This window comes from Xiphophorus couchianus, chromosome 5 (assembly GCF_001444195.1).
Source record: "Xiphophorus couchianus chromosome 5, X_couchianus-1.0, whole genome shotgun sequence".
Taxonomy (NCBI): domain Eukaryota; kingdom Metazoa; phylum Chordata; class Actinopteri; order Cyprinodontiformes; family Poeciliidae; genus Xiphophorus; species Xiphophorus couchianus.
Genome location: NC_040232.1, coordinates 29,421,081 through 29,433,886, shown reverse-complemented (window position 1 = coordinate 29,433,886; position 12,806 = coordinate 29,421,081). Strand labels below are relative to the sequence as shown.

General features: G+C 45.0%; 2 protein-coding genes across 3 annotated transcripts; one reads left to right on the top strand and one right to left on the bottom strand.

Moving 5' to 3' along the window:
* Positions 1–1,495: 1,495 nt before the first annotated feature.
* On the top strand, positions 1,496–3,638 carry LOC114145004 (keratin, type I cytoskeletal 13-like). Its single transcript, XM_028018313.1, has 7 exons — positions 1,496–2,019; positions 2,128–2,210; positions 2,297–2,453; positions 2,557–2,718; positions 2,888–3,013; positions 3,111–3,328; positions 3,431–3,638. The coding sequence occupies exons 1-7, from the start codon at positions 1,561–1,563 to the stop codon at positions 3,522–3,524; spliced, it is 1,299 nt and encodes a 432-aa protein (XP_027874114.1). The 5' UTR covers positions 1,496–1,560; the 3' UTR covers positions 3,525–3,638.
* A 2,797-nt stretch (positions 3,639–6,435) lies between these two features.
* On the bottom strand, positions 6,436–9,071 carry LOC114145007 (keratin, type I cytoskeletal 13-like). Of its 2 annotated transcripts, none has more exons than XM_028018316.1 (8): positions 8,649–9,071; positions 8,154–8,236; positions 7,856–8,012; positions 7,303–7,464; positions 7,103–7,228; positions 6,770–6,990; positions 6,666–6,679; positions 6,436–6,574 (listed from the first exon to the last, which is right to left on the bottom strand). In XM_028018316.1, exons 1-8 carry the CDS (start codon positions 8,997–8,999, stop codon positions 6,489–6,491), a joined length of 1,200 nt encoding a protein of 399 aa, XP_027874117.1. In that variant the 5' UTR covers positions 9,000–9,071; the 3' UTR covers positions 6,436–6,488. The 2 variants fall into 2 exon arrangements, with proteins under 2 accessions (XP_027874117.1, XP_027874118.1); XM_028018317.1 differs by having other exon boundaries at positions 6,666–6,676; positions 8,649–8,999.
* Between the last annotated feature and the right edge of the window lie 3,735 nt (positions 9,072–12,806).

Here is a 12,806-nt window from a genome sequence, read left to right as displayed (position 1 = left end):
TTTTCAAGGTAGCAAACCAACCAAACACTCTGACAAAACTTTCTCCAGAAGGAATATTCCGATCATGAACCCACTGCCTCCAAATTCAGGTCTCTCTGACATTTACCTCTGCCACGGGCGATTAAACTGGACCTTAAATCCTTCCACGAGGCAATTCCAACAGACATTAGTGAACTTTGTGAAGTTCTGGAAAGGCTGTTTAGTTGGTCTTTGAAGCACATGTGGTGATGTCACCAGTTTTCCCCTCTGCTGCCTGTTCAAGCTCCTTTTACATCTAATCATTTTCAAGTTCTGCCAATCCTTCAAAGGGATAAAAATTTTATTTTGCCAGTGGCGTAGTAATGAAGATATAATGAATAGCAACTTTGTTGTGCATATTTTGTCTTCCCTTCAGTCTGAAACTGCCCAGAGTCCCTGACATCTGTTTCTTGTTTAGCTCTGAGGAGTCGAGTTTGGACCCTCAAAGTGATAAGTTGCAGCTTGAGGGAAGCTCTGGTTTGCGTTTTCCCGCACTGTGTGCATGCACCGTCAGCAACAGGCATCCATCGGTTGGAGGTAATAAAAACCATAAATCACAGACACACACACAAAAAAAGGGGGTGTTGCTAAAACTCAGTGTTACCAACATGATCTGGACTCAAATGGTTAAAACTATGCAATTATTTCCAAAGGTTTTCTGTGAGACAGTTTGGTTAAATCTTCGGGGGGATATTATGAAACCCTTCAGGATGTAAAGAAGCAAACAAGCGAGAGCTTGTTCTCTTTCGGGTTATGACGGGCATGCCAGGACTTCAGTCCAAGAAAATAACAGGCAGTTAAATCCATGGTGAGCCAAGTATTGAATAAAGCCAGAGAGAGTTGCAGGAGGAAAAAACCCTGCAGGCTGCTGCAGAACAAAAGGAGACTGAAATGTAAGATGTGCAACTTATCCTAGACGATTTTAAAAGAAAGTTTTTCTGAATGTAACGTGAAAATGTATCGGACAGAAGCCAAGCTCATCCATTTTCTTGTGTTTGTTCTGATTAGCGTCTTGGCAACAAAGCTGGTTTGGGCTGCGCTGTGTGTTTGTTTGTCCGGCTGCATGTTAGCTATTGCAGAAAATCAAAGGAAGTTGCTTTTACCTGAGAGGATCTTAGCAGGACTTAAAAACCTCTCCGAGGTGAAAGCAAACACACAATGATGGGTGTGGCTCTTTTACTCAACCTGTTGCAGACACAAGAAATGTTGACATATGAGCATTGTTTTAATAAAAACAAACACTGTCTCATGAAATTAGTGTGTCTTGGGTTAGTTTTTAAAACTAATTTTCAGCTTGTAAATTTTTCTTTAAAAATATCTAGTTCTGTACTGTGGCATAAATAAAACAGAGTCTGAAGTTGGTGCATGAAGGGTTGGACTCTGCACCCATTTTAGATAATGTTCTTGCCATCAGTCATCCTGTGGGCTCCACCCATGTTGGCAGTAGGGGCGTACAGCATAAAAAGGAGGCAGCAGCAGCGTTGTGCATCTCAGCCACCTCCTTCCCTCTCGAGCAGGCAGACCTCCTGAGCAGCTTCAACAATGAGCAGCGTATCAAGAATTAGCATGTCCAGCGGCTACTCTGGACGCAACTTAGGTGGTGGAAGCTTGGGTGGAGCCCGAATGCAGAGGCAGTACGCTTCCAGTGTTTATGGGGGAGCAGGTGGGAGTGGAGCGAAGATCTCCATCTCCTCTGGTGGGTTTGGGGGTGGAAGCTATGGGATGGGAGGGGGGTCAGGTTTCGGCGGTGGAGCGGGCTTCGGGGGTGGTGCAGGCTTCGGGGCCGGCGGAGGAATGGACATCAACGTTGGAGCCAACGAGAAAGCCACCATGCAGAACCTGAATGACCGTCTGGCCTCTTACCTCGAGAAGGTGCGCAAACTGGAGAGCGCCAACGCCGAGCTGGAGCTGAAGATCCGACAGTACTTGGACAAAAAGACCGGCCCCGCTTCCCGGGACTACTCTGCTTACTTGGCCACCATCGCTGACCTGCAGGGAAAGGTACGTTGCATGACTTTCTAGTTCTAATTAAAAACAGGATTTTCCATCCTGAATGTGTCAAATAGATCACTGGCAGTCAATATTGGGAGTTGCTTCTTCATCCTGCAGATCCAGAAAGCTATTTGTGATAATGGAACCGTCTTCTTGGCCCACGAGAATGCAAAGTTGGCAGCAGACGACTTCAGAACCAAGTAAGAACAGGAGCTTAAGCCTGGGTGTGTTCGTACAATTGGAAGAAGTCCCTAGAAGATGATGTGTGTTTTTTACTGCCCCGCAGGTATGAAAACGAGCTAAGCATGCGTACATCAGTGGAGGCAGACATTGCTGAGTTGAAGAGAGTGCTGGATCAGCTCACGTTAGCCAGATCTGACCTGGAGATGCAGATAGAGGGTCTCAAGGAAGAACTGATCTTCCTCAAAAAGAACCATTTGGAGGTGCGTCCAGAACAGGAGCAAGTCTACATCCGCATGCTGTCTGAAAGGTAGCATAAAATCCACAGAAACCCAACTCAACAGCACATGCGTTGTGATTATGCAGGAAATGGAGGCTCTGAGGAACCAGATGAGTGGCCAGATCAATGTGGAGGTGGATGCAAAGCCGCAGGTAGACCTGACCAAGATCATGGCTGAGATCCGTGAGCAGTATGAAGGCGTGGCCGCCAAGAACCAGAGGGAACTCCAGTCCTGGTTCGACTCGAAGGTGAGACTTGGTTCTTCTCTCTGAGAAGTTCAGCGGACACCAGTCTATTTACGGTTCGGTATTTGCAGATTCTTGATTTCAAGGTGGCCATGGTCACTGAACCCAATGGTCAACAGAAGTTTAAAAGTGTGATATGATTCATGACTCTGATGTTTTCCCATATCTGCAGACAGAGACGCTCAACAAAGAGATGGTGGTGAGCACAGAAACTCTGCAGACAACCAAGACAGAGATCTCTGAGCTCCGGCGCACATTACAAGGCCTGGAAATTGAGCTCCAGTCACAATACAGCATGGTAAGTTACCCTGACCTGGCTTTGCTTCTGTTCCCATGAACAAAATGCTATTGTTCTGCTTTTGGCAAATGTATGTATCCTCCTCTCTCCTCATCAGAAAGCGGGTCTGGAGGGCACGTTAGCTGAAACAGAGTCCCGGTACTCTATGAAGCTCCAAGGGCTCCAGATGCAGGTGACATCTCTGGAGACACAGCTGACACAGCTGCGTGCCGACATGGAACGACAAAGCCAAGAGTACCAGATGCTGCTCGACATCAAGACGAGGCTGGAGATGGAGATCGCAGAATACAGGAGGCTGCTGGATGGAGAGGGCAGGTTAGTGGGGAAAAAAAAGACAATCTGACATTTAATCAAAAACTAAACAAAAGCCTCACATTTATCTTTATACAAGCGCTGATTGTCTTTGTGTCCTTGTAGCATTGGCAGTAAAGAAAGCAGCACGGTGAAGAAGGTCATCGTGGTCACAGAGGAGATTAAGGACGGCAAGGTGGTTTCCTCAACAACCTCCTGATGACTTGAGACACACGGAAGACACGAGGAACCGCAGCTGAAGGTCACGTCACCATCTGGATCAGAACTGCTTCCTTCATATAACACCAACGCAATAAAAGCCTCTATCACTCTATCCTGTCTGCGTCTTTGTAATTCTTGATAATGTAATTTATGTTTTCATTAATATACTATCACCAGGCAGCTTTATAGCGCTGTAACATGGGAATTGTGTCTTGTATTCTGTCACAACATCTTCAGACTTAAAGGATCAGCCTCTAATAAAAAAAAAAGTAGATCAACTTGAAATTTATCTGCTTGAAAACATAGATATTAGTTTATAAAAACCTCCTTGAGTAACAATTTCTTATGAGTTGCCCTGTTCAGTGTCCTGAAGTAAAATATATATATATATATATTTTGCAGTACTCCAGTATAATCATAATCGCTCACCGCAAAGCTTCCAGGCTCAATTAAATCATATGTTGGAAGAAAAATAAATCCTATAATAACACATTTAAAAAGAAAGTTATTGAGTCTTTAAACACATTTATCCCTCTTCTCGAGATGATGAGTCTGTACAAAAACACCCGTCAGGGATGAGTTTAAAATCAACAAGGTGATAGAAAACAGTAATTTTCTTTGTTGCTTTGCCAGTGACTTTATCCTTTTAGTGTTTTAAAATTGACAGAAAATTACAGGAAACGTATGTCTCTGTCAATTTCTGTCGATCCAGATTGATTTCAGTCTCTCTTTGTTATTGTTTATATTCAGTACCAAATAATACAGGCATTATGTTCTGACCTTCTGCAGAGGACGCAGGAATGTGAGCGGTCGAGCTGTAGTTTGATTGTAGGTTGTACCTGAATGACATTTTTATGAACAAATATGTTCTTTCACATTTTTATTAAAACTGTCACTGTCATAACTCTATAACTCTATGCCCTCTCCCTGTGGACCTGCTGCCATCTGAAGAAATACACTGCTCCTGCTCACATCATCCATGTGTATGCGCTTCTCCCAACCTCCTCCTTGCTATTCCTCCTGCTACTCTACAATGAAGCCTGCTGTGAATGCTGAAGCTAGTTAGCATAGCCACAGAAAATAGCGGATAAACTGTTTTCCTGGAACATTGTTTCTCCACTATTAGCAGAATGAGCATCTCATAAAAGAGGGGTATTGACAGCGCTAAGATATTCCTCCTGGCACTGCTTGGTTGTTTTTGACAGGGACGGTGCATTTCTCAGGGGAGGTCAGAAGAGCTCAATCTTTTCACAGATTATTTGTCTCATATCATACTGTCACAGTGACAGTTATAACAATAGAATAGTGTTTTTTTAAAAATAAGTTACATACTCTATCTTTGGGCGTTTTTCAATGTGACACTGAATGCCTTCAGATATAGTTCACAAGATCTGTGCTTTAGTTTTTCAAACATGACGTTTCTGAATTTAATCAAATTAATAGAACCCCACAGCACTATTTATTGAGTCGCACACAGAATCACAGTTCCTCTAAGTCTAAGAAAGCCTATAGACAATATGTGAAAAGAAAACGTTCACTGCTATATTCTCGTTAGGAATTTAGATGGGAGGAGGAAATATTTATGACAAATGACGAAACACGTAAATCTGACACTTTGACGCAGAGAACATTCCAAGGGAGAGAAAATGATAAATTAGACAAACCTTTGTTGTAACCTTGGGCATATAACCATGTCTTATTGCTGTATAGTTTATCTATAAGAACTAAACAACCAAAAAAGACATTTGAAACAATTCATCAAGACACAAGCAGGCTGGGTTCACTCCTTGGGGTTGCGCCTGATTTCTCCCTATCAGATTGTGGCGCAACACCGAGCTGCGTAATTACTTTATAGCCAGAAAGCAGCAGCCAAAACATTTCTATAAGACATACCTCTACTATTAGACTTGCTTTTGCCTCTACTATTAGACTTGCTTTTGCTGCCCTCTGCTGTCACCGTGTCTCGGTTGTGCAAATTGTTTCTGACTGATGTTTGTCTAACAGATGCAGTCTTTTAGGCTCCCAAACTCTGGAACTCTTTTACCACTGAGCTAAAGCTAAAGACACACATTAGCATCTGTAATAGTGCCCAAAAGCAATAGCTTAAGCCTGGGCAAAGCTGCTTACATGGGAAAACGTAATGAATGTCCTTTTAGTACTGGTCATTCTGCTTTTTTTTAATTTTTCTTCATTTTATCCCCCTTTCTTTTCTTATTCTTCAAAAACCTCCTATAGTCAGGTGTTGATAATTAGCAAAGCCGCTATAACACAAAAAACATCGCATCTCGTATTCTAGTGTATAATTGTCTATAATTAAATGAATAAAATAAGATGGAAAAGAATTTTGGTTTTGTAAATTTATAGTTCTACTTCTAATTTCTTAGGGTGTCTAAGAACTGCAAGTGAAAAATTGCATTTAAATTAACTGGCATTTTGACAGAAATGTTATCAATATCCACTGTCCCTATAATAAATAAATTCAAATGATCAATTTTAATTTAAAAGTTGTTTAAGTGTTTTGGGGGTTTTACAATAGAAATGTGAAGTTCTTAATGTGGTAATATTTGTGCAAATCTGGGGTGGCATTTTGCTAATTGGCTTGGTTTTTACTTGAATGTTTTAGCAATCATAAAAAACTGTGTTATAACAATAATAATCTTTTTTAAAGAAACCCAAAACTACTGTCTGTAGCAAATACAGAAGCATGCGTCTTTAGCTAGTGAATCTTTGTGGTTTTAATCATGAAAAGATAAATACCAAGGCTAGGTGTGGAAAAGGAAGCAGATCTAAATAGTCTTTTCTAATATAACTATGATATTTTGTCCCAGTTTGTATGAAAAGAAAACTGCTAAAACTGCTGTTTAAATGTGTATATATATATATATATATAACAAAAACACACAAGAAAATGTAATTTAACTGCAAGACCTTTATTAAATTTTGCTTGAGCTTTATAATATTTTTAATCCACCACTTTAGAGGAAGACGAGGAAGACACCACCTTTCCATCCACAATTGTCTCCTCCACAACGATGGTCTTTGTGACCACTGCAAAAAGACAAGCAGGATTTATAAACAAATTGATGTTCTTAAAGATTAGAATACTTAAATGGCAAATTTAGAAGAAAATTCATCTTACCTTGTCTAGAGCTGCTATTTGAAAAGGAAAAAAAAAATGAAATGATTACTTCATGTTTATTTAATCTTACTCATAAAGTTCTCTTTATCTTGCCCGGCTCTCACCCGACGTCCTCCCCATCAAGCAGCCTCCTGTACTCTGAAATCTCCAACTCCAGACGGGTCTTGATGTCCAGAAGATTGCCGTACTTCAGTTCCATTTCTCTGATGTTTTCGCTCAGACTTGACAACTGAGCTTCCAGGCCTGTGACGACATCCTGCAGACCTGATAGCTGGGCAGCGTAGCGTTGCTGAGTCTCTAGCAGAGTTGCCTCTAGAGATGATTTCTGTTGGGGAAGGAGAAAAAATTTTTGTTTAGTTTTTTCATAGTTTGGTTCAACTGCATGGGGAGGTAAACTGAATGGAGCGAAAATGTGACAAGGAAAAGTTGAGGCTTACCATACTCTGATGTGACTGCAGTTCAATCTGATATTTCTGCAGGGTGTTCTTCAGTTCTTTAATCTCAGTGTGGGATGTCTGAAGATTGGTTGTTTGTTCTGCTACACCCTTCTCCACCACTGTAATCTGGACATAATCACATGTTGTTGGAGTCCAGTGAAGCTCTGTTGGACTGAAAGGACTGCAGCTTTGTGTCTCACCTTGCTCTGGTGCCACTGCTCAAGTTCCTTGCGGTTCTTGGCAATAAGAGCCTCATAGTGCTCCCTGATCTCCGTCATGATCCGGTTCAGGTCAACTTGAGAACCAGCGTCGACCTCCACGTTAACCTGGCCGCTCATCTGCTTCCTCAGCTGAGCCAAGTCCTGTAGGAGAATTAAATAATCTTACAGGAAGAGAACAACATATGGGTATGTGAAGAGAGCAAAGGGCAGACCCAGGAACAACATAAATGCCGCCAGTTCTTTCATTTAAATGCAGCCTAAAGTAATATTCCATCTGTTTTATCTGGGGCGAGGAAGAAGTAATGTGTTTTATCTTTAGCACACAACAGATATATGAGTCAAACTAAGGTTACTAGTAAAGTAAATAGGTGCGGATAGATGATTTGCAACCAGCATTAATTAATCATAGTCGGATCGGGCCAGTCCAGCTTCTGTTTAGGCCTGGTGTGGACAGACATGTTGACTTATCAGGCACCCCAAAGTCGTCGAACTTGTTTCTTTGTCACAGGCTCTGTTTTCTCTGCAGCTTTACCTCCTCGTGGTTCCTCTTCAGCATGATGAGCTCCTCCTTCAGAGACTCCTGCTGACTCTCCAGATCCATTTTGCACATAGTGAGATCATCCACAACTCTCTTCAGCCCAGCGATGTCGGCCTCTACAGCCTGCCTCATGCTGAGCTCGGTCTCATATCTGATAAGGAAGGGCAGAACAGGTCAGAGAGGTTTCAGGCAGAAGACATTTTCTGTATGGCATGAGTTCACGTTACGTTGTGATGCATTAGCAAAATGTCACAGCAGGAGCTGGAAGTAAACACTTAGAGAAAACACTCACTTCATTTTAAAGTCATCAGCAGCCAGTTTTGAATTGTCAATCTCCAAGTAGGTACTTCCGTTGACCATGGTGGCTTCTCGGATCTGAGGATGGAAAAAAAAAATCAGGAATGCTGTTCAATAAAGGTGAGCATATCTTTTTTTTTGTTTCTTAGTGTTACCTGATGACAAAGAGCAGAAGGAGTATTGTGCTTCATCCACAAATATGGTTTGATTATATTGACTTAACTTTTAAAATAAAGTTTAAGTTAATTTAATCATGAATTTAGAATGTAACTCATGATTAAAATTAGCCATTAAACAAGGACTGATAAATGAGTCACTGTGAACATCAACCCTCCATTGAGGCCTGAATTTGTTATGATAGTAATTAAAATTTCTTAACCGCACACTTTGAAAGACAACTAAAAATCTTATAACGTGGCACCTTCACAGAGACAACATGTGGTTCCATCAGACCTACAAGGGTTGCAGCCTTCTGGGTGTTTTCTCTTACCTTGTTCTGTAGATCTTCGATGGTGGCCATGTAGGCACTGTAATCATGTCTGATCACAGTTTTGCTTGTGTACCACTCTGCGATCTGCTTTTCCAGCCGTTCGTTCTCCTTCTCCAGCTTGTGCACCTTCTCCAGGTAGGAGGCCAGACGGTCGTTCAGGTTCTGAAGCGTGGCCTTCTCGTTGGCATCAACGTGGAGATCGAGATTATTGGTGTTGATGGCTCCTGAACGGGACAAGTAGTCAATCTGGCCTACGGAGATGCGGGTGCCAGAACCTCCTGCTCCGCCGTAGACACTCATGGTCTTCTGACCAGTGGACCTCTGGCCAAAGGATCTGGAGGAGAGAGACATCTTGGAGAGTTTGGATCTGAACCAGCAAGAACAACTGGAGATGATCTGCAGTACAAAACACCATAGGGACTCCCTGGTTATATAGCAGCAAAGTGGGAAGGGCCTGGAGCTTCACATGAAAGGAGGAATGCATTTGGCAGATTACCCCTCTTCTATCTAATCCCTTCTTTGCCATGGGTGTGGCGATCACGGGGTAGGGGTTCATTTGTCCACCATCAAGTCAAACTTGTAAATCCACATTTTCTTGTTCCTAAAGGGCATGGTAAAGGTACAAACATGTATGTTTTTCTCATCAGTGGCAAACTCAAGTCAGTACTTTACAATAAATATATATTAAAAATATTTTGGTCTTCCAGCTGCTCGTATAGTGACAGAATTGACACATGCCAGTGACAGTTTCTGTCATGAAGCGGTGTGGTGTAAGGTGGTGAGGCAGATGCAGCGGACCCAGGTATGATGAATATGAAGATTTAATGAGAAAACTTAATCCAAACAACGAGCAGCAGGCACATGGAAACACTGACGACACAGAAGCTAACATTGACGAGGACCCGACGAGGAACAAAGAACACAGGTGGAGTTAAATACATGGAAGGGTAATCATAGAAACGAGACACACCTGGGAACAATCAAGGGGAGGACAGGACAACGAAGAGACTTAAGGACACAGAAAACTCTAAATAAACACAGAAAAACACAGATCATGACAGTACCCCCCCCTCAAGGGCGGCTACCAAGACGCCCAAGAAAAAAAAAAAACCCAAAAAACCCAACAAGGGTGGGTGGAGGGGTGCCGGACGGTGGGCCAGAGTCCAAACCAACAAAAAACAACCCACCATCGTGGGCGGAAAAACAAGGGCCAAGAGTCCATAAACAACAAAAAACAACCCACAGGGTGGGCGGAGGCAAAGGAGGCGGGAACCACGGAGGTGGTCTGGCGGTCGTCCGCGGCGGCGGGAACCACGGAGGTGGTCCGGCGGTCGTCCGCGGCGGCGGGAACCACGGAGGTGGTCCGGCGGTCGTCCGCGGCGCTGGAGGCGGGAACCACGGAGGCGGTCCGGCGGCCGTCCGTGGTGCTGGAGGCGGGAACCGCAGAGGCGGTCCGGCGGCCGTCCGCGGCGCTGGAGGCGGGGACCCCGGAGGCGGGAACCACGGAGGCGGTCCGGCGGCCGTCCGTGGCGCTGGAGGCTGGAACCCCGGAGGCGGGACCCCAGGAGGCGGGACCCCAGGAGGCGGTCCAGCGGCCGTCCGCGGCCCTGGAGGTGGCGATGATGAGCCCCGGGGGCCGCCCACAGACGGCGACGACGAGCCCCCCGAGGCAGGGTCTCTGGTGGAGAACATGGGGTCTCGGTCGGAGCACAGGGGGTCTCGGTCGGAGCACAGGGGGTCTCGGTCTCGGGTGGAACGCAGAGGGTCAGGGTCTCGGGTGGAACGCAGAGGGTCAGGGTCTCGGGTGGAACGCAGAGGGTCAGGGTCTCGGGTGGAACGCAGAAGGTCAGGGTAGGAACGCAGGAGGTCAGGGTCTCTGGAGGAACACTGGGAGTCTCGGAAGGAACACTGGGGGTCTCGGGAGTCGGGGTCTCGGAGGGAACGTAGTGGGTCTCGGTTGGAACGCTGGGAGTCTGGGTCTCGGAAGGAACGCTGGGAGTCTGGGTCTCGGAAGGAACACTGGGAGTCTGGGTCTCGGAAGGAACACTGGGAGTCTGGGTCTCGGAAGGAACACTGGGAGTCTGGGTCTCGGAAGGAACACTGGGAGTCTCGGAAGTAACATCGGCTGGAACGCCGGCTGATTCTGCCTCCGGTGCGCCGGCTGGAACGCCGGCTGATTCGGCCTCCGGTGCGCCGGCTGGAGGTGAGCCGCAGCGAAGCCTCGGGGCCGGCTGCGGGGGCGAGCCGCAGCGAAGCCTCGGAAGCGGCTGCGGGGACGAGCCGGGACGAAGCCTGGGAACCGGCTGCGGCGGGGGTAGCTCCGGAAAGCGACGAGGGGCCGGATCCACCGGCGGCTCACGTCGCTGTCTCCGAGCTGGTCGCGGAGGTGGCTGCTCCGGAAAATGACGAGGGGCCGGATCCACCGGCGGCTCACGTCGCTGTCTCCGAGCCGACCATGGAGGTGGCTGCTCCGGAAAGCGACGAGGGGCCGGGTCCACCGGCGGCTCACGTCGCTGACGTCCCGGACAGAGGAATCGACGGGGGCCGTATCCGGGGGGTGCCAACACCAGTCTTGTCCCCCGGAAAAGCTCCCGCTGCAAGTCGGCAAGGGCTTCAGCCAGCTCCCTGTCCTCCCTGCCAGACCTCCGCCTCGGGCCGCTCTGCCCTTTAGGAGGAAATCTCCTTAATCCAGCTGAGTCCATAATAGCTGCTTCCTCACCGTTCGGTCTGGTCGGGTCCTACTGTCATGAAGCGGTGTGGTGTGAGGTGGTGAGGCAGATGCAGCGGACCCAGGTATGATGAATATGAAGATTTAATGAGAAAACTTAATCCAAACAACGAGCAGCAGGCACATGGAAACACTGACGACACAGAAGCTAACATTGACGAGGACCCGACGAGGAACAAAGAACACAGGTGGAGTTAAATACATGGAAGGGTAATCATAGAAACGAGACACACCTGGGAACAATCAAGGGGAGGACAGGACAACGAAGAGACTTAAGGACACAGAAAACTCTAAATAAACACAGAAAAACACAGATCATGACAGTTTCACCTCTGTGAAAAGTGGACCCAGGGGTGGAGGACATGGCAGCTGCAGTTATTTTGGACACGCAGGCTTTGAGAAACATCTTTAAGAAAGTCTTTAGAACTATACCAAAATCTAATCTGGTGATAACAGAATGAAAATGGCGCTTTCAAGTTTTAAGTTGCTCATCGGATGTAATATTCTCACCTACCACACTTTTTGCTTCCACTGCTTATTATCAAAGGGTAACACACAAGCTTTAGCAGCTTTAGCAAAAAAAAAAAGTTCAATATAAATTACATTTATTGGTGTGTGAACAGCTTAGACTGCAGATATTAACATTTATATGAAAGGTAGTTATAAAAACTATTACACACATTTTGCGGTGACACAGACATAGACTTTTTTTTTTAAAGTATAGCAACATTTTTACTAAACGGATGAAATGAAATCTTTCTAAAATGGAAATCTTTTAATATTGATGGCTTTTGCTTTCATTGTAAAAAGTAGTACAAATATCCAGCTAAATATTCACCTAAAGCTGTCTGACAACAAGCTTTCACTGCAACAACTGCTGCAGTTGCTGCCGTCGATGTGTTAGTTTGCTGTCGTTAAGTGACATTTGCTCAAGAATTTCAAAAAGGTTTCTTCAGGGCAATATGCGCCTGTGATCTTTGCAGTAATTATTCTTGGCAATGCTGTAAAACATTTCTTCACAAGCAAAGTGGAGGTATTTTTGTCAGTACAACCTGTTTGTGTTCGTAAACGATAAAAATTTTTGCGAATGTATTTTTACTTATCAAAATAACAAACTGTTTTTAGTTGGAATAAACGCACCGCCAAATTTAAAAACCCTCTAAACCAAAAGTATATTTCATTTATGTGTTTTTATGGGTTTACACTCAATGTAGCTCCTTTTTTTGCGGTGCCTGTGATGTGTTTTTTCATATCGTTGAAAGCATATCGTTACAATGCTTAGTTGCCTTTCACTGTCAGAAGCTATTTGTTCAGCCGTCAAACTGATAAGCAGGGTGAGGCCAGATACAGTGAGGAGTGAAGGCTTTATTTGCCCTTAAAGAATGCTGGTCAGGCAGTTCCTTCTTGTGCAACTGTGATACAAAATGTAT

Bases quoted from the DNA above. Each gene is read 5' to 3' on its own strand.
- LOC114145007 (XM_028018316.1), bottom strand. From the start codon at position 8,999: ATGTCTCTCTCCTCCAGATCCTTTGGCCAGAGGTCCACTGGTCAGAAG. The intron at 8,013-8,153 runs GTGAGTGTTTTC...CTTCCTTATCAG, and splicing joins GCTGATGACTTTAAAATGAA to ATATGAGACCGAGCTCAGCA. The intron at 6,991-7,102 runs GTAAGCCTCAAC...CTTCCCCAACAG, and splicing joins TGCAGTCACATCAGAGTATG to AAATCATCTCTAGAGGCAAC.
- LOC114145004 (XM_028018313.1), top strand. From the start codon at position 1,561: ATGAGCAGCGTATCAAGAATTAGCATGTCCAGCGGCTACTCTGGACGC. The intron at 2,719-2,887 runs GTGAGACTTGGT...CCATATCTGCAG, and splicing joins AGTCCTGGTTCGACTCGAAG to ACAGAGACGCTCAACAAAGA. The intron at 3,014-3,110 runs GTAAGTTACCCT...TCTCCTCATCAG, and splicing joins TCCAGTCACAATACAGCATG to AAAGCGGGTCTGGAGGGCAC.